Consider the following 24,670-nt stretch of genomic DNA (forward strand, 5'->3'; position numbering starts at 1 on the left):
CTCATGCCTCTGTAATTCCCTTTACTCCATTGTATATTGATACATATGATTTCTGAAGAATGGTTCTTTTTATCACTTCCTGCTCTATGCATATGTCCATTAACTAACAATCACTAACATTATCTCCAATTTCTGCCTCATTATCTTGTCCCAAAGATTATTTAAATAGAACTGTAGAGGTATCTGGTTGTCCCAGTGCATGATTCACAAGTGGTATATGGCAGCTAATTTGGAAAGCCAACTATGTTTACTGTGCAGAAAAGTACAAAGGCAGAGGTTGTGCTTGTAAGACCACAACTGTTGTATTTTGTACAGTGTTGGTCTTACTCAAGGATGGATGTTAATGCACTGGAAACGTTTCAATGAAGACATGCTGGCCAAGTACTTGGAATGAGAGGTTGTCTTGTGAGGAACATTCAGACAGCTGCGGCTTGCATCTTAGAAGTAGGGGACTTGATTAAAGAATAAAATCTTGGTGTTGTGATAAAGGATGCAGAAGGCTGCTGTTTCCTTTGTTGAGGAATCTCAAACTAATACTACTTTATTTGTGTGGACTGGAGTGCACTGCAATCCTGTCTTGAGCAATGACAAAGTTCTATTTTACTCACTGTTTTTAAAGATTATGGGCTGCCGATTTAAGGCAGAGATGAAACAAAAAAAATGTTTTGAGTCAGTTGTTAGCAACTCTTAGAGGGTAGTTAAATAATTCATAAGCAGAGGTAGATAGATTTCTGATAGGCAAAGGTGGGTGGATAGAGTAGGAATTGAGGGTGCAATCAGATTGGGCCTGATCTTAAAGATCAAGATATATAGGCCAAGAGGTCTGCCCCTGTTCATTCAAGTTTGCTGCTTGCTAAACGTGAATTGACTTGAGTGGACATATCCTACTCAGTAGGCTTTGGAAGATAATGGTATGGGCCATTGTCAAAGGTGACAGTCTGGTTGTGAAGAATGAAGGGGAAATGAGCTTTGCCACAATCACATGATGCCATATAGAACGGGTGGGTACCGCCATCAGTCTCGGCATAGGAAACAGGAGGGAGAAGAATGGCTAATGGCAGCTGGGAAAGAACTTCCTCAGACAATGTTATGCCCACCTAACAGGTTTTGTGCTTGTAACTCAAGATCTGTACTGGCTTTACCTTCAATTATCAATGCCGTAAACTCTGGAATCCCATTCATAAAGTTGGCCAGCTCCTCTGCGCTCCACTGCTATTCAGTGAGATTGAAGTTAAAAGCAGATATATTCAAGTACTTATTTGTCACGGTATACAACCCTGAGATTTCTGGGTATTCACAGTAAATACAAAGAAACAACAGAATACAAACAGACAAGACATCCAATGTGCAAAAAAACAACGAACTATGCAAACACAAATAAATAAATAAATGAGCAATAACTATCGAGGTTGAAAGTAAGTCAGTTCAGTGACGGGGAAAGTGAAGTTATTATCCCTCAACCATCAGACTCTTGAACCAGAGGGAATAACTGTTCCTGAACCTTGTAGTGTGGGCCTTGAGACTCCTGTAGTTCTTCCTCATGGCGGAAGTGAGAAGAGAGCATAACGTGGATGGAGGGGTCCTTGATGGATACTACTTTCCATGTAGATGGCTACATGGTTGCTCTACCCTCATGCACTATCCCATATCCGTTGATTTTTTTTTAACATCTAACTGTCTTTCTCTGACTTGAGCACTCATAACCAAACATTCAATACCAAATGTTAGTCTATTAAACCTTCGCTGCGTCTAACTTGGGCAGTGTGAATCCAGTGTCCTATACATTGCAGGTACTTTCACTAGGATATGCACATCGAAGTGACGGATATCTGACTTCTAAGAAAAACTCGGTTTTGTGTTAATTTTTACACACTTCTAATTAGGATCTACATACTGCTGCGGGGGTTTGCGTTCAACCACCAAAAAAAATCATAGCGAAAAATTTGGCTGGAGCATTCAGACAAAGCCTTGAAAAGATGGACCCCGATACCATCAGGTTCGCAATCAGCATGATACTTCGAGACCGCTATTTCCATAAAGCAACAACGAAATGCGACGCTGTCTTTCCTCGACAAGTTCACAAAAAAAAGTTGAACCAGCTGATTTACTCCACTCATATCAGAGAGCTTGGGTTCAGTTGCAGCCGGACCCAAACACCATCCGGCGACTTGCCGAGCTCTCATCGGGACCTACGGACTACTCCCGTTAGGTGTCGGAAGTGACGCATTAGGTGGAGGGTGAACCGGAAGGGGCGGGTGTCCGCGGGCCGGGCTCCGAGTGTGGGTCCAACATGCCGGCCGTGCCCCGGGCGCTGCAGCGTCTGGGTCTCAGGCTGCGCATTCACCTCATTCGCGACATTAGCCGCCAATATCCGGTCTTTTGTGGCATTTTCCTGCTCCTCACCTCCTGTACCCTGCTGCTCAACAGGTAAATGGTGACGGACAGTGTCGGGGGGCGTGGGGACGCCTGGTGTTGGGGCTGGCCTGGGAGATGGTCTGTGAGGTATTCACAGGATGGGGTAGGCGGCCCATTGCGGGGAACAAGCCAAGGAATTCAGTGATTTTTGTCAGTGTATCAGGCAGGATTGGTGCTACTACAGGCATCAGCAGAGTTCCAGGGTCTCTGTCACAATGAGGGCAGTAAATTAGCAGCTTCATCATGGTGAGGATGGGGGTTTCATGGTCTCCGTCGATTGAAAGTACCAAAAACAACAACGTGGCAGTTCTGTGGGCGAAAATACCTTGTTAGTGAGGGAGGTCAGAGGAGAATGGCCAGACTGGTTCAAGCTGACAGGTAAATAACCGCGCGTTACAACGGTGGTGTGCAGAAGAGCATTTTATGAACGCATAATATATTGAACCTTGGAGTGGATGGGTTGCAACGGCAGAAGACACACCCAGTGGACACGCTATCAGGTACACGGAACCTATGTTCCGTGTACCCTGCATCGTTGAGTGCACTTTTTGTTGCTAGTCATACCACATGGTAGATTTATCTTAAAAGCACACTTACAAATACTTGTTCAGTCGACAATACACATGACCCCCTGTTCTTATCATGCACTAACCTCCCCACCACAACCTGCACTTGTTCTCTCTGAAATATCCGTTCCAGTCACCAGCAGTTTCAAGGAATTACACAGCCAGCTAGTTCTGTATACATTTGGTGTCTCAATCTTTTTCAGCAATTGTTTTAAGGTAATTATGTGCATACTGTTTGAAGTACATTCCTGGCCACTCTGTTCTTGGTGTCACCTCTATGCACTAAACTTTTCACAAAAAGCTTACCAATATAAAGGAGAATCTTACTTATAAATATAGATATTTCTTCTTGGGCCCTTAGCCCTCAGTGGAGCACAGGCCACTGATGACCTCCTGTCTCTATCGTCCAAAGTCGATGCTGTAGTTGGAGTTCATCAATGTTTCTGTAATCTATTGGACAGGGGATTGGCCTACACAACATCACCAGAGCCCTGCTGGCCGGCCTTACCTGTTTCCACCTCTCATGTCGGGGATGTATTGTTGGACTTTGGGAGGCATAGACGTTAACATTCAGTTACCCGTTGTATTTAGTATATTGAAGTCATGAGCAGCAATACCTGCTTTGATAGTTTAAGGCTTCCCATCTCCGTATTGTTGCTTTTGCAATATCTTGCATTCTGACTCCCACTCTGCTTCCCCTTTGTTTCTTCTTCTGGACTTTTTGAAGTTGCAGAATTATCTCTTCTGATGTTCCTTTGCTGGATTGTTTTCAAGGCTTTGGAGTCTCTTATCACTGTTTTCAGACTCTCTTGCTGTACTTTGACAACGTGGTATTGGACAACCCTCAGCAAGTACAAGTACGCTACAACCATTGCACTATTCTATTGCACTGCCTTCTTTCAACCATTCTCTTTTGCACTCATCTCTTTTTAATTATTTGTTATTATTATTAGCATGTATGCAGTTTGCTCTGAGCTTCATGTATGCAGGGAAAGTAGTCTGGTGTAAGTATACCACAATAATCTAATCAGAATCTGTTGAAACTCTCTGAATTGGATTTTTCAGAACTTTAGACAGGCTTCATGCTGCAATGCACTCCCTTCTCAAAGTATCCAACTCGGTTTGAGCTTGATTTGTGCTATTCATAAAATCTGAAAACAAGTTGTAGATACTAAACCTGTCTCCAGAATGCCCCTAATCTCCACATCACCTGTAGTGTCATGCTGGGATTTTTACTTCCTGTCTTCCAGTGAGCCTCCCATTGTTCAGATACTCGCGTGATACTGTTCAAACTGATTACCAGCTTTTCCTCTTGAGCTGCTTTGTGAGTAAACCTCTTCTGAGATGGCCAAATCACTGTCCAAGTGGTGCCTCTAACACGGACATTCATAAAGTATTGACAATTAATTGCCCTGGACTCAGAATGTCTTACCTCACCATGGTCAAATGTTGTTTCAGGTTGCAACCACAGGCACTTCTTCAATCAACAGCTTCTTCCTTGGTGTTGCGTTGTCCTCGTGAGACTACTCATGCTTCATTTGTTGACCCACCACAAAATAGTTAAATATTGAATCATTACTATGTTTTAACCTTTGAACAGCCAATCATGGTGAATCCAAACCTCTTGACGATGACCCCAGCGTTCATTGTCTTGTCATGGGTGTAACTGGGCTGCGCGGGTTCATTGGGCCGGAAGGGCTTTTTACTATTCTGTACCTCTGAATAAATAAATTGATGAAAGGTATTAAAAACTGCTGACGAGATCACTGGAGTTTCCCTTCCCCCTATTTGTGACATTTTTCTGGGAGTGTTGTATGCAAAGGCCCTAAAGCATTGGTGAGGATCCCTACCACCCATTGAAAGGAAGGAGTTCAGAAGCATCAGGACTAGGACTGCCAGGCTGCGTAACAGCTTCTTCCCTTGGGCTGTGAGACTAATGAATAGCCTGCCACTACCAAGGTCTCGTCACTAGGATGGCAAGCTGTTTACTGTTTTCCTCTGCTGTACATTTCACGTGGATTTTGAATTATATTTTGTTACCTTATTTGTGGTAATATTTTGTTTAATGTTCTGTGTGATATTTTATGGGTGCACCATGGTCCAGTGGAACGTTGTTTGTTTGCATATATGTGCAGTCACATGACAATAAACTTGAACCATCAGCTAATCTGTGTTTCATTTCTCCTGGGCTGGGGGAATGCAGTGTTCAATGCAGGTGAATCGCTGTTTCACCTGGGAGGACATATGGTATTGCTGGGGGGTTGAAAGCAAAGAGGTGAAGGGACAAGTGTCATATTTCCTGCGATTGGACGGGATGGTACCAAAAGTCAGGGATCAGTGAAGGTAGAATTTTGATAAGCTTTGAGGATAGGTGGAGCAAGGTCAAAGGGCTGAATGACCTGTTTCTTATTGTCGAACGGTATCGGTGATTTTGCACTTCCGACTGATGATAGATTGAGATTTGGCGCAAGAAAAAAAATAATGCTGTCCTTGCAGTATAATGGTTTTGTGATGCAGATATATCCTTGAGAACTGTTGAGAAAGTACAGTGTAGTTTTAAGGTGTGCATCTTTAATGTTTGTAACAACAGCAATGAATGTCAGTTAATTAGGTGTATTGACTTTGAATGTGTTTCTCATATTATGAAATTGATTTGGAGGTAGTGTGAAGTTATTTTACTTCACTGCTGAAAATCTAAAATTTACAAAAAAGAGGAATTTTGCTGGAATTGCTACTTCCTAGAATGTTAACTCTAGAGAGCAACAATTGACCTATATGAGCCGTGTATCTATTTTCCATCCACATTGTATTTTTGTTGTGTTTATTTTTATTATGGTAGTTAGTCATGTGGGTGGGAGTATGGTAGAAGCAAAGAATTTAGGTTATGAATTCATGCATTTGTCATTGGAAGTTCACGTAGAGTGTAAAGCTAAGGAGTGAGCCGGAATGATATCTTTTTTGCTGACCACTTAAAACTGCTTCATTATGTTTAAAATTGCTTAGTTAGCTTGGTAGCTTAATTGCGTTGAAGAAAGCTCAAGTATGTTTAATACGCTAAGACAGTTTATTTTGTTATATTGCTTCAATTTAGTTTCATTAGTTTTTATCGCTTCAAGATTGTTTTACTAGTTTTTTAATAAAGGATTGAATATATTCTTCAACTTTGGAGCTTGTTTTCAGATTGGACGGAAGGCAATTCACACCCCCCCCCCCCCCGGCTGTGTTTAGTTTCTAAGCGGCATTGGTGGCCGCCACATTAACTCTTTTCCTGTCACCATAGATGCTGCTTGACTTGCTGAGTGTTTCCAGCGCTGTTTGGTTTGGTTCAATAGTGATTTCTTTTATGAGCAATTAGGGTCTTATTTAAGCAGATTGTTTTGAGTTTTTTTTTAAATGAAGCCATATTAGACTAAATTTACCACATTTACGTAACAGTTTGAATGTAAGCTGGTCAATCCCATGATAACTCTGTTTTCTGCCTAAAGGTACCTGCATATTCTCATGATCTTCTGGTCATTCCTTGCTGGAGTTGTCAGTTTCTACTGCTCACTTGGACCGGCCTCACTTCTACCCAATATTCTCTTCACTACTGAGCGCAAGCCAAAGGTAACTCTGAGTTTTTATTTTCATAATTTATTTATTCTCATGATCTGAGCACTGCCATCTTGAAAAACTGGTGTTTTATTGGTGATGGTGTAGCCACAGTTTAAGGACTTAGACCCACCAGTGATATATTTTCAGGGTAGAATAGTGCATGATTTGGAAGGTGGTGATCCCCGTGCACCTGCTGCCCTTGTTCTTGATGAGAGTAGTTTTGGGCTTGAGGACATGCTGTCACAGACGCCTGGGAGTAGCCACAGTTATTTTGTAGATTACTTTGCAGTCACTGTCCACTGGTGTTGAAAGGAAGAAATGTTCTGGGCAGTGAAAGGGTTGTTAATGAAATGGGTAATTTCACGTTGGATGTGTTGAGCTTCTTAGAGTTTGGTCTGTACTTGTCCAGGGAATTGGAGATTATTACATTAGACTCCTGACCAGTGAAAAGTCTTTGGAGTGTCGGGAGGTGACACATTGACCACAGAATCACCAGCATTGGATCTCTTCTTGGGCTTGTTCCTGTGCCGTACGGTTTAACGTTGAATAGTCATGCAATATCATGAAGAGCAGACTTGGTGGGCTGAATGGTTTAACTCTGTTCCTATGTCTTGTGGTAAGATGTGCACATATGGGCTGCTTCATTTTCTGAAGAGTTTTGAATGAAATTAATCTTTGTGCAATCCTTAGCAAACACCTATACATCACATTTTCTGATGGAAGTAGCTGGAGATGGTTTGCACTTATGATATAGTCTTGAGGAACCTCTGCTGTGATATTTAGGGGTTGGAGGATGATTAAACCATGACATCTACAGCAATCTCCCTCTGAGCTATAACTCCAACAACTGGAGTGTTTCCCTTTGTCCATTAACTTAGGTTTCACAGGGGTGCTTTGTGCCACAGAGTGCTGCTCTGATTTCACACTCATCTCACTTCTAGAATTCAGTTCTTTTGTCCAGGGCTGTGATGAGGGGTAGAGCTGAGTCGTCCTTGCAGTTTCCAAACTGGGCATCAGTGAGAGGATTATTGGAGCGAAATGCTGCCTAATAGAACATGGAACTGATCCTTGAACTCACCGTATCTGTGCCCATGATGATGCACATCTGTCTGTATGTCATCCATATCTTTTTATTTACTTCCTGTTCGTGTGTCTGTCTAAACGCTTCTTAAATATTGGTTTCGTGTCTACTTTTACCACTTCCCCATGCTGTGGATTCCAGGTTCCTTCCATACTTTATTTAAAAAGAAATTACCTCTTTGCCCCTCTCACCTTAAACCTATGTACTCTAATATTTGACATTTCAGTCCAGGGGAAAAGACTAACTACCCCGCCAATGCCTTCCATAATTTTTGGGTGGCGAGGTGAAGAAATGTTTCTATCAAAGGAGGTGTAAGGCACTCCCTCCCTCTGCTAGCCTGCAGGTGACCCTTGAACAAGGTGTAGCACCTGCTTAGCCCCCCCCCCCGGAATCAGGGTCACGTGAAGCCATGGGAGCAGGTGGTGGATAGTCGTACGAGCATCTGGTGCATATCACAAGTCCTGGTGATGGGGTCACCCATCTTGTAGTCCTGGTCCTGGTGGTTGGGGTCACCCATCTTGTAGAGACGCTGGCCAGAGGAAGATAATAGCAAACCATTTCTGTAGAAAAATTTGCCAAGAACAATCGTGGTTATGGGACCATGGTCACCTACTTCTTATGACACAGCACATAATGATGATACTTCTATCATATCAACCTTGAGTATTGAACACTCTAGTGAAAATATTCTCTAATCCAGTCAACATCCTGGTGAACCTGTTCTGCACTCCCTCCAAAGCCTCTACATTCTTGTATTGAGGTGATCAGACTACACAATAAAGTCAATAGTTGAATGGTTTGTATGTCCATAAATCTTCTCTGCACCTTCTCTGAGGCTTTCAAATCTTTTCTCATCTCTGTTCTAAATCATCATTCTTCTATTCGGAGGTTGTGCCCTGTGGTCCTAGACTCCCCACTACAGGAAACATCCTTTCCACATCTAGTCTAGGCATTGCAATCTTCAGCAGTATTCAATGAGATCCACACTCATTCTAAACTCCAGCATGTACAGACGCACAGCCATGAACCACTCCTCATGTGTTAGTCAATGCATTCCCAGAATCGTATCGTGATCCTGCTCTGGACCCTTGCCAATGCAAGCATATCCTTTCCTGGATAGGTATAAAAAATTGAGGGGTATGGATAGGGTAAATGCAAGTAGACATTTTCCACTGAGGTTGAGTGAGACTACAACTAGTGGTCGTGGGTTAAGGGTGAAAGATTAGATTATGAGAACACTCAGTCCTCTTTTATTGTCATTTAGAAATGCATACATGCATTAAGAAATGATACAATGTTTCTCCGGAGTGATTTCACAGAAAACAAGACAGACCAAAGACTAACACTGACAGAACCACGTAATTATAACATATAGTTACAGCAGTGCAAAGCAATACCACAATTTGATGAAGAACAGACCATAGGTACAGTTAAAAAAAAAAGCCTCGAAGTCCCGAGTTGATCAACTCCCGAGTTCCCGATAGCAGGCGGCAAAAAGGAGAAACTCCCTACCATAAACCTTCAAGCACCGTCAACTTGCCGATACCTTGGAAGCAGCTGACCCCAGCCGACCCTGAGTCCATCTGTCCGAAAACTCCGAGCTTCTGAGCAGCCTCTCCGATACAGCCTCCCGAGCGCCATCCTCTGCCGAGCGCCTTTGACCTCTCCCCATCCGCTGAAACATGCAAAGCCGAGGATTTCGGGGCCTTCAGCTCCAGAGATTCCAGATACCGCACAGTAGCAGCGGCAGCGAAGCAGTCATTTCAGAAGTTTTCCAGATGTTCCGCTGTGCTCTCACATCTGTCTTCATCAAACCGGGATTGTGCACGGTCCCCTACTTGACAGATAACAGATATTCATCACCGAAGTGGCAGCGTGCGCTGCCGTCGCGCCACCATCTTCTCCCCCCTCCCGGGAGGATTATTTAAGGGAAGCTTGAGGGGGAACTTCATTCAGAGGATGGTGAGAATGTGCCTTTGTAAGTGATAGATACAGTTTGGATTTCAATGCTTAATTGAAGTTTGAATAGGTATATGAATGGGAGGAGTATGGAGGGCTATGGTCCAGTGCAGGTCAATGGGACTAGACAATTTAATTGGTTTGTATGGACTAGATGGGCCAAAGGCCCTGTTTCTGTGCTTTAGTTTTCTGTTATTCTGGATTAGAGGCCCAAAACTTCTCACAATGCTGCAAATGTGACTGATAAATGCCTTATAAAGCCTTACCATTACGTCCTTGTTTTTATGATTTAATGCTCTCGAAATGATGCTAACATTGCATTTTCCTTCCTGTGGAAGTCGAATCCGGATAAACTCACTCAGAGACCGTATAAGTATAAACCCTTTATTCAAAGCCTCCCGGACAGTCTGCGACTGTTCCTGCTCAGTCCACCAACTGGTTTGCAGGTGCTCTTACAGAATAGATATAGGTGTTCAGATACCCCCACAGAAGACAGGCTGGAGCCAGACTTATCTATGTGCGTGGTAGTACCGGGAGACAAATTCCAGAATGGATATAATGGCTCACATACACGGAACAGGCTGGAACAGTCTTACGAGGGGTGATTGATAAGTTTGTGGCCTAAGGTAGACTGTGTCAATTTTAGAAAGCCTAGCACATTTATTTTTCAACATAGTCCCCTCCTACATTTACACACACAAGTCCAGCGGTCGTGGAGCATGCGGATCTTGGACCTCCAGAAAGTGCCTACAGTAGGGGTGATTGATAAGTTTGTGGCCTAGGATCGAAGGAGATGAGTTATACAGCTCTCGTTACATGCATATGCAGGTCAACTCTTTGAGTGATTATGCAGAAAGTTTGAAGTTAATAACTCATCTCCTTCTACCTCAGGCCACAAACTTATCAATCACCTCTGATGAGTTATTAGCTTCAAACTTTCTTTCATTATTTCTACTTTATATAGACTGTGTATTTATCAAATCATTCCTGCTTGTACTATATGTTAGTGTTATTTTAGGTTTTATGTGCTATAAATTGTATGAATTGGCAGGTTATTTTTTGGGTCTGGGAATGCTCAAAAAATTTTCCCATATAAATTAATGGTAATTGCTTCTTCACTTTACACCATTTCGGCTTACAAAAGGTTTCATAGGAACGCTCTACTTTCAGATAGCAAGGGAAACCTGTGATTATGTAAAAGGATAAATCTGATCCTTGGGTTGAGATTCTCAGTTGGAGAAAGGCAAATTTTAATGGTCTCAGAAAGGATCTTGCAAGTGTGGATTGGGGCAGTTTGCTTTCTTGCCATAGTGTACTTGGTAAGTGGGAGATCTTCAAAAATGAAATTTTGAGAATACGGTGTTTGTATGTTCCTGTCAAAATAAAAGGCAAGAATGACATGTTCAGGAAACCTTGGTTTTTGAGAGAGATTGAGCCCCTGGTTAAGAAAAAGGAGGAGGTGCATAGCAGGTATAGGCAGGTAAAAATAAATGAAGTACTTCAGGACTATAAGAAATGCAAGAGAACACTTAAGAAAGAAATCAGGAGGGCTGGAAGAAGACACAACATTACTCTAGCAGACAAGGTGAAGGAGAATCCTAAGGGCTTCTACAGATATGTTAAGAGCAAATGGATAGCAAGGGAAGAATTTCTCCTCTGAAAGATCAGAGTGGTCATCTGTGCATGGAGCTGAAATGTATGATGGAGATCTTAAACGGATTTTTTGCAACTATTTACTTGGAAGCGAGGCAAAGCAGCTTTGAGGTCATGGACCCTAAACAGATTACAGAGGAGGAGGTGTTTGCTGTCTTGAAGCAAATTAGGGTGGATAAATCCCCACGGTCTAACAAGGTATTCCCTTGGACCCTGTGGGAGGCAAGTGCAAAAATTGTAGGGGCCCTAGCAGAGATATTTAAAATGGGTGAGGTGCCAGAGCATTGGAGGATAGCTAATTTTGTACCATTGTTTAAGGAATGCTCTAAGAGTAAGATGGGAAATTATAGGCTGGTGAGCCTGATATCAGTAGTGGAAAGTTATTGAAAAGTAGTCAGCATGACTTTGTGCAAGATAGGTCATGTCTAACCAATCTTAAGAGTTTTTTGAAGAAGTTATTAAGAAAGTTGAAGAAAGCAAGGCAGTGGATGTTGTCTATGTGGACTTTAGCAAGGCCTTTGACAAGGTCCCGCATGGGAGGTTGGTCAAGAAGGGTTTGTTGCTTGATATTCAGGATGAGATAGTAAATTGGTTTAGAAATTGGCTTTGCGGGACAAGACAGAGAATGATTGTAGATGGTTGTCTCTCTGACCGGAGGCCTGTGATTAGTGGAGTGCCGGAGGGATCAGTGCTAGGTCTGTTGCTGTTAGAAATCTATATCAGTGATCTCGATGATAGTGTGATTGATTGGATCAGCAGATTTGCAGATGACACCAAGATTGGGGCTGTAGTAGACAGGGAAGAAGTCTATTGAAGTTTGCTGCTGGATCTGGACCAGCTGGAAAAATGCGCTGAAAATTGGCAGATGATATTGGGAGGACCAACCAGGGTAGGTCTTACACAGTGAGCAGGAAGGCACTGAAGAGAATGGTAGAACAAATAGATCTGGGAATAGAGATCCAAAATTCCTTGAAAGTGGTGTCACAGGTTGAAAGGGTTGTAAAGAAAGCTTTTGGCACGTTGGCCTTCGTAAATCAAAGTATTGCGGACAGGAGTTATCTTGTTATGTTGAAGTTGTATAAGACATTGCTGAGGTCTAATATGGAGTATTGTGTGCTTTTTTGGTCACCTACCTACAGGAAATGTGTAAACAAGATTGAAAGCGTGTAGAGAAAATTTACAAGAATGTTGCAGGGACTTGAGGACCTGAGTCGTAGAGATAAGTTGAATAGGTTTGGACTTTATTCCCTGGAGTGTAGAAGACTGAGGGGAAATTTGAAAGAGGTACATGAAATTATGAAGGGTATAGATGGGGTAAATGCATGCAGGCATTTTCCACTGAGGTTGGTTGGGTGAGACCACAACTGGAGGTCATGGGTTAGAGCTGAAAGAAGAAATGTTTCAGTGAAACATGAAGGGGTTCTTCATTCAGGGAGGTGAAAATGTCGAATGAGCTGCCAGTGCAAGCAATAGACGCAGGCTCAATTTCAGCATTTAGGAGACATTTAGATAAGTACGTGGATGGGAGGGGTATGGAGGGCTATGGTCCAGGTGCATGTTGATAGGATTAAACAGATTAATGGTTTGGCATAGACTAGATGGGCCGAAGAATCTGTTGTAGTGTTCTATCCCCTCCCCAATTACTTGCTAACATGTCCCTATGTGAATTTATATCTACATTGTGTTATTCCAAACTGTAAGACTAGAGACAACAATAAAATGTGACAGGCATTTGATCGCATGAGACATGGCTGACTTTAGTTACTCTGTGGGCAGGGGGCATCAGCAAGTTAATGTTGTTTCAGGTTCACAGGCAAAAGTTTGTATTCCATGCCATGACAGATTGTCAGAATATTCTGACAAGTCTTTTCGTCTCGCTGATTGATCTATAGGAGGGTTTGGGGTGGTCTCTCTCTGTTTGAATGGCTGAAAGGACCTCTTCTCAATGTCAACACCCCTCTCCCGGAAAGGGGTTAGTTTATTTGTGTTCAGTGTCATCCAGAATGCAGTGACTGCCTTCAATCGCTCTGCAGTTTTTCAACTCTCCCTCTTGGCTTCGTCTGCCTTGCCATCAAGGTTGTGGAACCTGATATTTCTGCCAAAACTCAGATCCCTTTCCATTTATTTTCCCAATATCTTTCTATTCTGATCTATATAACTAATCACCTGACCTCTGGAACCAGCCTTCATTACAAAATACAGTTATCGTGATACTTTAACATTTCATTCATGGTTTCCTGATGCACTCTCTCGATGTCTTCTGCATTTGTGTTTCCGTTCCTTTCATTCCTTCCATCAGGAGTGGTCAGAGGTGGAGCAGAAGGCTGGTGCTCATCACTTATATTCTCAGTAATGACATTGTTAGATAGGTAGACACACTTTATAGACATACTTTATTGATCCCGAGGGAAATTGGGTTTTGTTACAGCTGCACCAACCAAGAATAGAGCATAAATATAGCAATACAAAAGCCACAATCAATCAAACAACAATATACAAACTATGTCGGATGGAAATAAGTCCAGGACCAGCCTATTGGCTCGGGGTGTCTGACCCTCCATGGGAGGAGCTGCAAAGTTCGATCGCCACAGGCAGGAACAACCTCCCATGACGCCCAGTGTTGTATCACAGTGGAATATGGCTGGAGTTCAATAGCAAAAAGTTCAATATCCGGGCTACAAACACGTTCCTCGATCGTAATATGACCAGGATTGCACCATCCATTGTTAACTAGAACAGCAAGCCCCCAACTCCTTTACGCTTACCGCTCTCAGTGCACTTCCGGTCAGCCCGAACGGTCTGGAAGCCCTCCATGGAAAACTTTTGGTCGGTTTTGTCCTCGTGCAGCTACGTTTCAGTAAAGCACATAACACTACTCTCCCGAAATGTGCTCTGACTCCTGGCTAGCGCCGTGAACTCGTCCATTTTATTACCCACCGAACTCCTCTTCTCCATAAGTCCGAACTCCTCTTCTCCATAAGTCTCTGTTGTCTCGACCCGGTCCTCTTTCCTCGCCTTTGTGATCCTCCTCTGCATCCTCTGTGTGTTTTCCTCCAGATTTCAGCAGGGGTGTCCGCCGCTCTGCTCGCTAAACCGGCCGGCATAAGCGCAATACCCTGGAATAAACAATTCGACCATACTGCTGCCCCGCGAATGAGACTATTTCCAGCGCTAAAAACCCAAATAAAACACTCTCCACCAGCATGTTGGAGAGGGTGCAGCTTCAACGTGTTACCGTGGAAAAAAAAACAAATAACGAAAGTTAAAAAAAAGTAAGTAGAAAAAAGTAAGAAAACTAATCGGAACGGCTGTAACAAGCTGCATGCACGAATGGCGCATGCAGACTATTAGTTACGACGTAGACTTCATCCCTTGTTCTGCCTGTAAGGGCAACAAGAAAGTGAGTCATACCATTAACCTGAGTCCAGTGCTTCCACTGACTGACTCACTGTGTCCATACACAAACACAGGTGTCATTTGTCAGGAGAACCATCTGTGGTCCTGTCCACCTGGGAGAGAACCCTGCCTTTTCAGGCACCCCCCCCGCCTACCCCCAACCATGATTTTGTCACCTAGCTGTAGGAGGACCATCTTCTCTCCCTCTGGGTGCCCAAGCTTTTGTATGCCACTGTATCTGACCTTTGAGTGCCTCTGATGGATTTCAGTAATTTATTATGTCAGAATTCTGTGTACCCACACATGGCTTTAAGTTAGGCAGCTCAGAGACTATGCTCTGCTTCACCCCAGGGTCACAGGTCTATGAATGGTTGTAATCGGTGTCGAGGGCTGGCTGGGGTCATCAGGATTCTCAAGCTGTCCTTGTCTGACCTCAATCAGTGACATTCCAACTGATATGCCTGGGTATACCTTCTCCCTCAAATATCTCCATACGAATTCCCTTATTATCCTCTGATATCTCCACACGGATTCCTGTATTATCCTCCGATATCTCCACACGGATTCCCGTATTATCCTCTGACATCTCCACACGGATTCCCGTATTATCTTCCGACATCTCCTCACAGATTCCCGTATTATCCTCTGATATCTCGACACGGATTCCCGTATTATCCACAACGGTGGGCGGGTGTAGGAGGGGGTTGAAATGAGAAGCTGGTTAGAAAAAGTAAAGCTGAAAAGGGAGGAATCTGATTGGAGAGTGAACCGTGGTGAAAGGGAAGGAGGAGTGATACCAGAGGGAGGTGAGGAGAAGAGAACGGGTAAGAGGAGAGCTGGAATGGAAAAAAGAGCAGTGGCAGCACCAGAGATTTTTTGTTGCTGGTGCTACAGTGGGGCTGAATGATTCAGTGATGGTGCTGAGGGATGCACTATATGGTAATAGGTATTCACAAGGCTAGATGCGTGGCGTTAAAAGGTCAGTTTCAAGCATTATGTGCCTACTATAAATGCTTCTGTTGATTCACAAGCAACAGCAATTGAGACATCTAATATAGAAGTGAACTGTGACAGTGTCAACAGCATCGGAGACAACCCGGGCTACACAGAGCATAAACAAACAAACCAACAGAGCATCCGACCTACAGCGCACAACGTGAATCACACACCAACCCCGCATTCAGCGTCAGATGCATGCCTTTCAACTGAAAAACACAACACTAACCCACAATGTCCACTGCTATTCACATTACATAGACAGACAATGCCAAAAGATACACAGTTATTAAAGTCAAATAAGGCGAACAACAGATGCAAGACTTTACCAGGAGTTGGACAAATCGTACTCTGACCATGCAATACCTCAATTAATTCGGCTATTGAATTTAAAACAAAAATCAACAGAATCATCACTTGCAAGTCTAAGCAAAACTAGTAGGCTTAATAGCAGTAAATGTAATAGTTTAGGATTTGCAGGAAACATAAGGACTATGGGGTATCCACCACAAAATAATAATAATAATAATCAGCATTAGTCTTGGCCCAAATTTAAAAAAAAACAACTGGCACTCACCATTGATGTTTTCAGAGAAGCTCAATCCGTCTGTTGTTGTGATTGGTGGCGAAAGCATCAATGATTTTCTGGATGTCAGGTGCTTTGGTCTTCCAGCTGTTTATGGCCAACAGGACCAAGTTGCTGTTCCGAGCATCGCCGCTGCTATTCCTTAGGTAGTTTGTGAGGTGTCTGAGGCAAGTGAAACTCCGTTTGCATGAGGCAGACGTCACAGGTAGAGTCAGTGATATGCAGATTAGTTTGTATAAATCTATAAATGCATCGTGGTAGGGTCTCATTAGAGCTAGAAATTCTACTGTGTCATTCACTGTCTGTCCTTGCTAGAGACTCAACCACTGCTCTCAAATACTCACGATTTTCTTGGACAATCTTTGCATGTCCTTTGTCAAGCATATTTCCCAATCTTGAACCGTCTTATTTTCTCAATCTGAATTCGGCCCATGCCTCCATTGCAAACTTCTGAGCTGCACTTACATGGTGGGTTTTGAAAGCTGAGCTTTCCGCCAGTTGCGGTAACCAGTGACAGTGAAGGTAGACTCAGAATGGAACCCATGTCCTCCACACAGGAAATGCCTGCATGTGAAGCAGAACGTAGTATCTTTCGTGATCGAATATTCCAGTCAGTCAAAACAGCCATGAATAAAACTCCTTTGCTGATTGCCAAACTGTTGCGAGCAGCGAAGGGTACTTTTACAATGCTGGCCGACGGGGTCCCTCCTCAAGCTGCTGGCTAACATCGCTAACAGTATTCCCACTAGCACCAAGAGCAGCTTCATCCACGTTCTCTTCCGAATCCCGCTCCATTTCTTGTTCCTCTATTTCGCCCTCACACTCCTTCGATGAACTGCTGTCGTCCTCATCCCCACTTACTTCTTTCTGCATGTCACTTTCAATTAAGCCAGGCTCAGGCTGAGACACCACTGATTCCTCTGGATGAGGTTGCTTTCTCACTAAAAATCCATCCATTTTTCACGCCGCCAAAATAATGCACGTGCCAGGCCCACGCTAGCTTGTAAAAGCACTGTGTGTGTGTGTGTGTGTGTGTGTGTGTGTGTGTGTGTGCGCATGCACGTCTTGCGAGACCATGGATCTGCACCTGGATGTATACTATCAACCTCTCGCGTGAGTGAGAGTGAGTGACATCACCACCTTAAGTGATCTTAGATCAACTTAACTGATCTGAGGACAGTAACGGCAAGACATTGGCAATGAACGAATAAGCAGAAGTGTAGAGTGGATCTGACAGTTTATAACTTTATTGCTGCGTGGGTGCTATGGTAATTGGGGCCGCTGTTTCACTAGATCAACTGGAGAAACAAGCTGTATTCAAAACTGTACAGAGGAAGCAAAGCAAATGCAATTTGTATGTGAAATTTCAGTTAATTTCTTGGTGGCGCTATTGTAATTTCTGCTGGGGCTATAGCACCATCTAGCACCACCTTAGCGCTGCCCCTGATAAAGAGAGAAGCGGAGGGGAGAGAAATTACTGGAAGTTGGAGATATCTATGTTCAAGCCATCAGGTGGGAGGCTGCCCAGATGGAATATGAGGTGTTGCTCCTCTAGCCTGAGAGTGGCCTCCTTGTGGCAGTATGAGCCAACGTTTGTCCGAATGGGAATGGGAAGTAGAATTAAAATGGTTGACGACTGGGAAATCCCACTATTGGGGCAGACAAAGTGAAGATGCTTGACGAAGCAGTCTCTCAATCTACAGTACTGAGCAGTCTCTCATTTGTACAGTACTGTGCAAAAGTCTTTTAGACACATGTATTTAGCTAGGTTGTCTATAGTACTCTAGACTGGGAACACTGGATACAGTAGATGACAGACTCGCAGGTGGATTGTTTGGAGCCCAGAACGGTGGTGAAGGATGAGGTAAATGGGAATGTGTAACGCTTGTTCAGCTTGCAGGGATAAGTGCCAGGAGGGAGATCGGTGAGAAGGGACAAGGGGATCATGGAGAGAGTGATCCCTGCCGAAAGCGGAGAATGGAGGTGGTAAGTAAAGATTGGTTTAGTGATAGGATCCTGTTGAAAATGGTGGAAGTTATAGAGAATTATGTGCTGGATGCAGATGCTCATGGGGTGGTAGGAAAGAACAAAGGGAACTCTATCCCTATTATGGCGACAGGAAAATAGGGGTTGGGCTGAGGGAAATGGAGGAGATATGGGTGAGGACAGCATGGAAAGTAGATACACTGCCTGATAACTGGTCTGTTGCACACGTGCACACACTTTGACATCTACCAGTTCAGCTCTCCACTGTGTTCTTTGATCCGTGGTCATTGACCAGAACAAGTATGAGCGTGGGATGCTACCCACCTTCTTAGATTGGACACCTACTTCTTGATTAGCCAGGGTGCTAAAGGTTACGGAGAGAAGGCAGGAGAATGGAGTTGAGAGGGATAATAGATCAGCTATGATGTAATGACAGGGCAGATTTGATGGGCTGAATGGCCTAATTCTGCTCGTATGACTTATGATCATATCCTGAGTGAGCCCGCAAATGTTGTAACTAACTAAAACTAAGCCATGTGGAAGCTAACTGGGAACTCTAGAAGTCGTAGTCTTGAGAGAATCCAAAAGATTTTACAATCTCTTGAAGGATTTGGTGAACTTGACTCTTTTGAACATGATGATCGGCCATCACCGGGGCAAACTTAAGGCCAGATTAAAATGGAAAACGAACCAGTGTTCCCCTCAATTACTCCACACCAATTAAATCATCAAAGCCCGGGAATGGAAAACAACCAGATGTTATTGTCCATGCCAGCCGAGATCCCCCACCTGAGCCCGTACCATCTGCTTGCGTTTGACCCCTCTTCTCATCACTACTATCAGATGGGAGGTACAGGAGTCTCGGCTCCCATGCAGCCAAGTTCAAGAGCAATTGTTGCCCTGTAACCACCGGCCTTCTGGACTGGCTTCCCTCGCCTCAGCGCTGACCTGGCTTCGCAGCTTGAAGACTCACGTTTGAGACTACTGCAGCTCACATTCTCTGTATTTTTTTTTCTTTTTAAAATGATTTTCACAATTTATCCTCCTTTGCACATGGATGTTTGTTCTTTATTGCATGTTTTTTTTAAGTATTCTTTTGTCTTTCTTTGTTTTGTGGGTGTCTGCAAGATGATGCAGCTCAAGATTGTATATAATATACATATATTGTTTAGCATAAGGTTAAGAGTACAGTTTTAAATGCTATAATTGCCTACTTAACTTTAACATGTTGCTAAATGTACAAAGTTACATATTTATAATAGTAGTAAAGTAGGGCCCCTTTGAATATTCAATATTGATGCTGTGCAGAAAGCCTCTGCGTGCTACAAACTCCAAATACCCTTTTGCCACAGTGTTGTAGGATGATGCAATGAATATACAACTAGCCAGAATGTGACAAAAGAGACCTGTCCTGAATTGTTCATTAAGTGGCAGGGATACACCTTTAACAAATGTGCTAATACAGACATTTACACCACACGCTGCATCCGCAAAGCTAACAGCATTGTGAAGGACCCCACGCACCCCTCATACAAACTCTTCTCCCTCCTGCCATCTGGTAAAAGGTACCGAAGCATTCGGGCTCTCACGACCAGACTGTGCAACAGTTTCTTCCCCCAAGCCACCAGGCTCCTCAATACTCAAGAGACTAGACTGACATCTACATCATTTATTATTTTATTGTAAATTGTCCTCTACTGTGCCTATTGTCTTGTTTATTGATTATTGTACTGCCCTGCACTGTTTTGTGCACTTTATGTAGTCCTGTGTGGGTCTGTAGTCTAGTGCAGTTTTTATGATGTTTTACGTAGTCTAGTGTAGCCTTGTGTTGTCTCACATAGTCTAGTGTAGTTTTGTGTTGTTTCATGTAGCACCATGGTCCTGGAGGAATGTTGTTTAGTTTTTACTGTGTACTGTACCAGCAGCTTATGGTCGAAATGACAATAAACTTGACTTGACTTGACTTGTAACAGCAGCAACATTCATCTGTCGTCTTTTTCTAGGTACTTCCAGTGGGACAGAATCACATTGACCCACATTGGTTTCATTAGCCACAAAGTTATCAGTTGGTAGTTAATTTCTGAACACGAGATTCTGCAGATGCTGCAAATCCAGGGCAACACACACACACACACACACACACACACAAAATGCTGGAGGAACTCAGCAGGTCAGGCAGTATCAATGGAAATGAATAAGCAGTTGACGTTTTGGACAGAGACCTATCATCAGCGTTGCAAAGGAAGGTGGGGAGATGGGGAGGAGGATATGCTGGAAGGTGATAGGTGAAGCCAGGTTTGTGGGGAGGATAGATGAAGAAAGAAGCTGGAAGGTGATTGGTGGAAAAGGCAAAGGGCTGGAGAAAGAGGAATCTGATAGGAGAGGAGAGTGTATCATGGGAGGAGGGGCAGCAGGGGAGATGATGGACAGGTGAGGAGAAAGAGGAATCTGATAGGAGAGGAGAGTGTATCATGGGAGGAGAGACACCGGGGAGGTGATGGACAGGTGAGGAGAAAGAGGAATCTGATAGGAGAGGAGAGTGTTTCATGGGAGGAGGGGCAGCAGGGGAGGTGATGGACAGGTGAGGAGAAAGAGGAATCTGATAGGAGAGGAGAGTGTTTCATGGGAGGAAGGGCACCAAGGGAGGTGATAGACAGGTGAGGAGAAAGAGGGATCTGATAGGAGAGGAGAGTGTTTCATGGGAGGAGGGGCAGCAGGGGAGGTGATGGACAGGTGAGGAGAAAGAGGAATCTGATAGGAGAGGAGAGTGTATCATGGGAGGAGGGGCAGCAGGGGAGGTGATGGACAGGTGAGGAGAAAGAGGAATCTGATAGGAGAGGAGAGTGTATCATGGGAGGAGGGGCAGCAGGGGAGGTGATGGACAGGTGAGGAGAAAGAGGAATCTGATAGGAGAGGAGAGTGCTTCATGGGAGGAGGGGCAGCAGGGGAGGTGATGGACAGGTGAGGAGAAAGAGGAATCTGATAGGAGAGGAGAGTGTATCATGGGAGGAGAGACACCGGGGAGGTGATGGACAGGTGAGGAGAAAGAGGAATCTGATAGGAGAGGAGAGTGTATCATGGGAGGAGAGGCAGCAGGGGAGGTGATGGACAGGTGAGGAGAAAGAGGAATCTGATAGGAGAGGAGAGTGTTTCATGGGAGGAAGGGCACCAAGGGGGGTGATGGACAGGTGAGGAGAAAGAGGAATCTGATAGGAGAGGAGAGTGTTTCATGGGAGGAGGGGCAGCAGGGGAGGTGATGGACAGGTGAGGAGAAAGAGGAATCTGATAGGAGAGGAGAGTGTATCATGGGAGGAGAGACACCGGGGAGGTGATGGACAGGTGAGGAGAAAGAGGAATCTGATAGGAGAGGAGAGTGTATCATGGGAGGAGAGGCAGCAGGGGAGGTGATGGACAGGTGAGGAGAAAGAGGAATCTGATAGGAGAGGAGAGTGTTTCATGGGAGGAGGGGCAGCAGGGGAGGTGATAGACAGGTGAGGAGAAAGAGGGATCTGATAGGAGAGGAGAGTGTTTCATGGGAGGAGGGGCAGCAAGGGAGGTGATGGACAGGTGAGGCGAAGAGGTGACCAGAGTGGGGAAATGAAGATGAGAGAAGGGAGAGGGGAATAAATGACCAGAAGTCGGATAAGTCTATGTTCGTGCTGTTAGATTGGAGGCTACCCAGAGAGAATGAGGTCTGTGCACAGCTTTTATTTTCTGAAGACTGGTTCTCATTTTAGTGCATCCATAAATATAGAAACATAGAAAATAGGTGCAGGAGTAGGCCATTCAGCCCTTCGAGCCTGCACCGCCATTCAGTATGATCATGGCTGATCATCCAACTCAGAACCCTGTACCAGCCTTCCCTCCATACCCCCTGATCCCTTTAGCCACAAGGGCCATATCTAACTCCCTCTTAAATATAGCCAATGAACTGGCCTCAACTGTTTTCTGTGGCAGAGAATTCCACAGATTCACCACTCTCTGTGTGAAGAAGTTTTTCCTGATCTCGGTCCTAAAATTATCCTCAAACTGTGACCCCTCGTTCTGGACTTCCCCAACATCGGGAACAGTCTTCCTGCATCTAGCCTGTCCAATCCCTTTAGGATTTTATACGTTTCAATCAGATTCCCCCTCAATCTTCTAAATTCCAACGAGTATAAGCCTAGTTCATCCAGTCTTTCATCATATGAAAGTCCTGCCATCCCAGGAATCAATCTGGTGAAACTTCTTTGTACTCCCCCTGTGGCAAGGATGTCTTTCCTCAGATTAGGGGACCAAAACTGCACACAATACTCCAGGTGTGGTCTCACCAAGGCCTTGTACAACTGCAGTAGTACCTCCCTGCTCCTGTACTCGAATCCTCTTGCTATGAATGCCAGCATACCATTCGCCTTTTTCACCGCCTGCTGTACCTGCATGCCCACTTTTAATGATTGGTGTATAATGACACCAGTCATTATGGTGTATAATAAATATGCAATTCAAAATGTCACAATTCCTGAACAATCCCTAACCTGCACACGACACAGATCAGCAATGAGAGAGAATGCTGTCTGCTTGCCTGGATAGATGTAATCGCAACCATTAAAGAAACTACACCAACCAGGGCAGAGCTGTCCCTTGATCTGCTTCTCAGCCACGATATACAATGTGCCTCTGTGGCACTGACCTCCCACATCATGAAGACCCTGGAGAGACTTGTTCTGGAGCTGCTCCAGCCTATGGTCAGGCCACACTTAGATACCCTCCAGTTCGCCTACCGGCCCTGACTAGGAGTTGAGGATGCCATCGTGTACCTGCTGAACCGTGTCTACGCCCACCTGGACAAGCCAGCAAGCACTGTGAGGGTCGTGTTTTTTGACTTCTCCAGTGCGTTCAACACCATCCGCCCTGCTCTGCTGGGGGAGAAGCTGACAGCGATGCAGGTGGATGCTTCCCTGGTATCATGGATTCTTGATTACCTGACTGGCAGACCACAGTACGTGTGCTGGCAACAGTGTGTGTCCGACAGAGTGATCAGCAGCACTGGGGCTCCACAGGGGACTGTCTTGTCTCCCTTTCTCTTCACCCTTTACACCTCAGACTTCAACTACTGCACAGAGTCTTGTCATCTTCAGAAGTTTTTGGATGGCTCTGCCATAGTTGGATGCATCAGTAAGGGAGATGAGGTTGAGTACTGGGCTATGGTAGGAAACTTCGTCACATGGTGTGAGCAGAATTATCTGCAGCTTAATGTGAAAAGGACTAAGGAGCTGGTGGTAGACCTGAGGAGAGCTAAGGCACCGGTGACCCCTGTTTCCATCCAGGGGGTCAGTGTGGACATGGTGGAGGATTACAAATACCTGGGGATACGAATTGACAATAAACTGGACTGGTCAAAGAACACTGAGGCTGTCTACAAGAAGGGTCAGAGCTGTAAAGGAGGTCATTTCCATTTCTCCCTATTTCCTGAGGAGATTGAGGTCTTTTAACATCTGCTGGACGATGCTGAGGATGTTCTACGAGTCTGTGGTGGCCAGTGCTATCATGTTTGCTGTTGTATGCTGGGGCAGCAGGCTGAGGGTAGCAGACACCAACAGAATCAACAAACTCATTCGTAAGGCCAGTGATGTTGTGGGGATGGAACTGGATTCTCTCACGGTGGTGTCTGAAAAGAGGATGCTGTCTAAGTTGCATGCCATCTTGGTCAATGTCTCCCATCCACTACATGATGTACTGGCTGGGCACAGGAGTACATTCAGCCAGAGACTCATTCCACCGAGATGCAGCACAGAGCGTCATAGGAAGTCATTCCTGTCTGTGGCCATCAAACTTTACAACTCCTCCCTTGGAGGGTCAGACACCCTGAGCCAATAGGCTGGTCCTGGACTTATTTCATAATGTACTGGCATAATTTACATATTACTATTTAACTATTTATCATTCTATTACTATTTGTTACTTATGGTGCAACTGTAGTGAAAACCAATTTCCCCCGGGATCAATAAAGTATGACTATGACTCCCTCCTTGCTGTAGCTGCAGTGTCTGCCACTGAGAAAATGAAATGCAATAAGATGACAGCTCTTCGAAATTCTCAACCTGTATAGTGCATGAAGGTACAATGAGACATATCACCTTCAAGTCACAAAGATTGTGTGCTACCTTTGAAATTCTTTACTGACTTAACCATTACAGATCTGTAAATGTATGCCCCAAGGTCACTGAGGTCATCAATGTTCTGTAATGGTTATTGGGGAAAATCCTCCAAGTCAAGTCATGACACTAATGTGGGTCACCTATAACACATGAACTGCAGTTATTCATAATGTGGGCAATTAGTAATGAACAGTAAATTATAACTTTGTCAGTGATGCCCGTGTCCAGTATATTTACAAAACTCCTGCCTTTGTTCTTTTAGGCTCTTGTTGCTCCTTTAATTATTGGAGTGGTAAGTGCA

At 44.3% G+C, this 24,670-nt stretch overlaps 1 protein-coding gene across 3 annotated transcripts in view; it reads left to right on the forward strand.

Moving 5' to 3' along the window:
* Positions 1 to 2,249: 2,249 nt before the first annotated feature.
* snx14 (sorting nexin 14) overlaps positions 2,250 to 24,670 on the forward strand; it is a 172,275-nt gene continuing 149,854 nt past the window's right edge. For all 3 annotated transcript variants that reach the window (XM_072265914.1, XM_072265915.1, XM_072265916.1), the window contains exons 1-2: positions 2,250 to 2,427; positions 6,467 to 6,587. In XM_072265914.1, the coding sequence (XP_072122015.1) occupies positions 2,291 to 2,427; positions 6,467 to 6,587 (258 nt within the window). In that variant the 5' untranslated portion in view covers positions 2,250 to 2,290. The remainder of the gene's footprint in view (positions 2,428 to 6,466; positions 6,588 to 24,670) is intronic.

Source organism: Mobula birostris, chromosome 8, assembly GCF_030028105.1.
Source record: "Mobula birostris isolate sMobBir1 chromosome 8, sMobBir1.hap1, whole genome shotgun sequence".
Lineage (NCBI taxonomy): Eukaryota > Metazoa > Chordata > Chondrichthyes > Myliobatiformes > Myliobatidae > Mobula > Mobula birostris.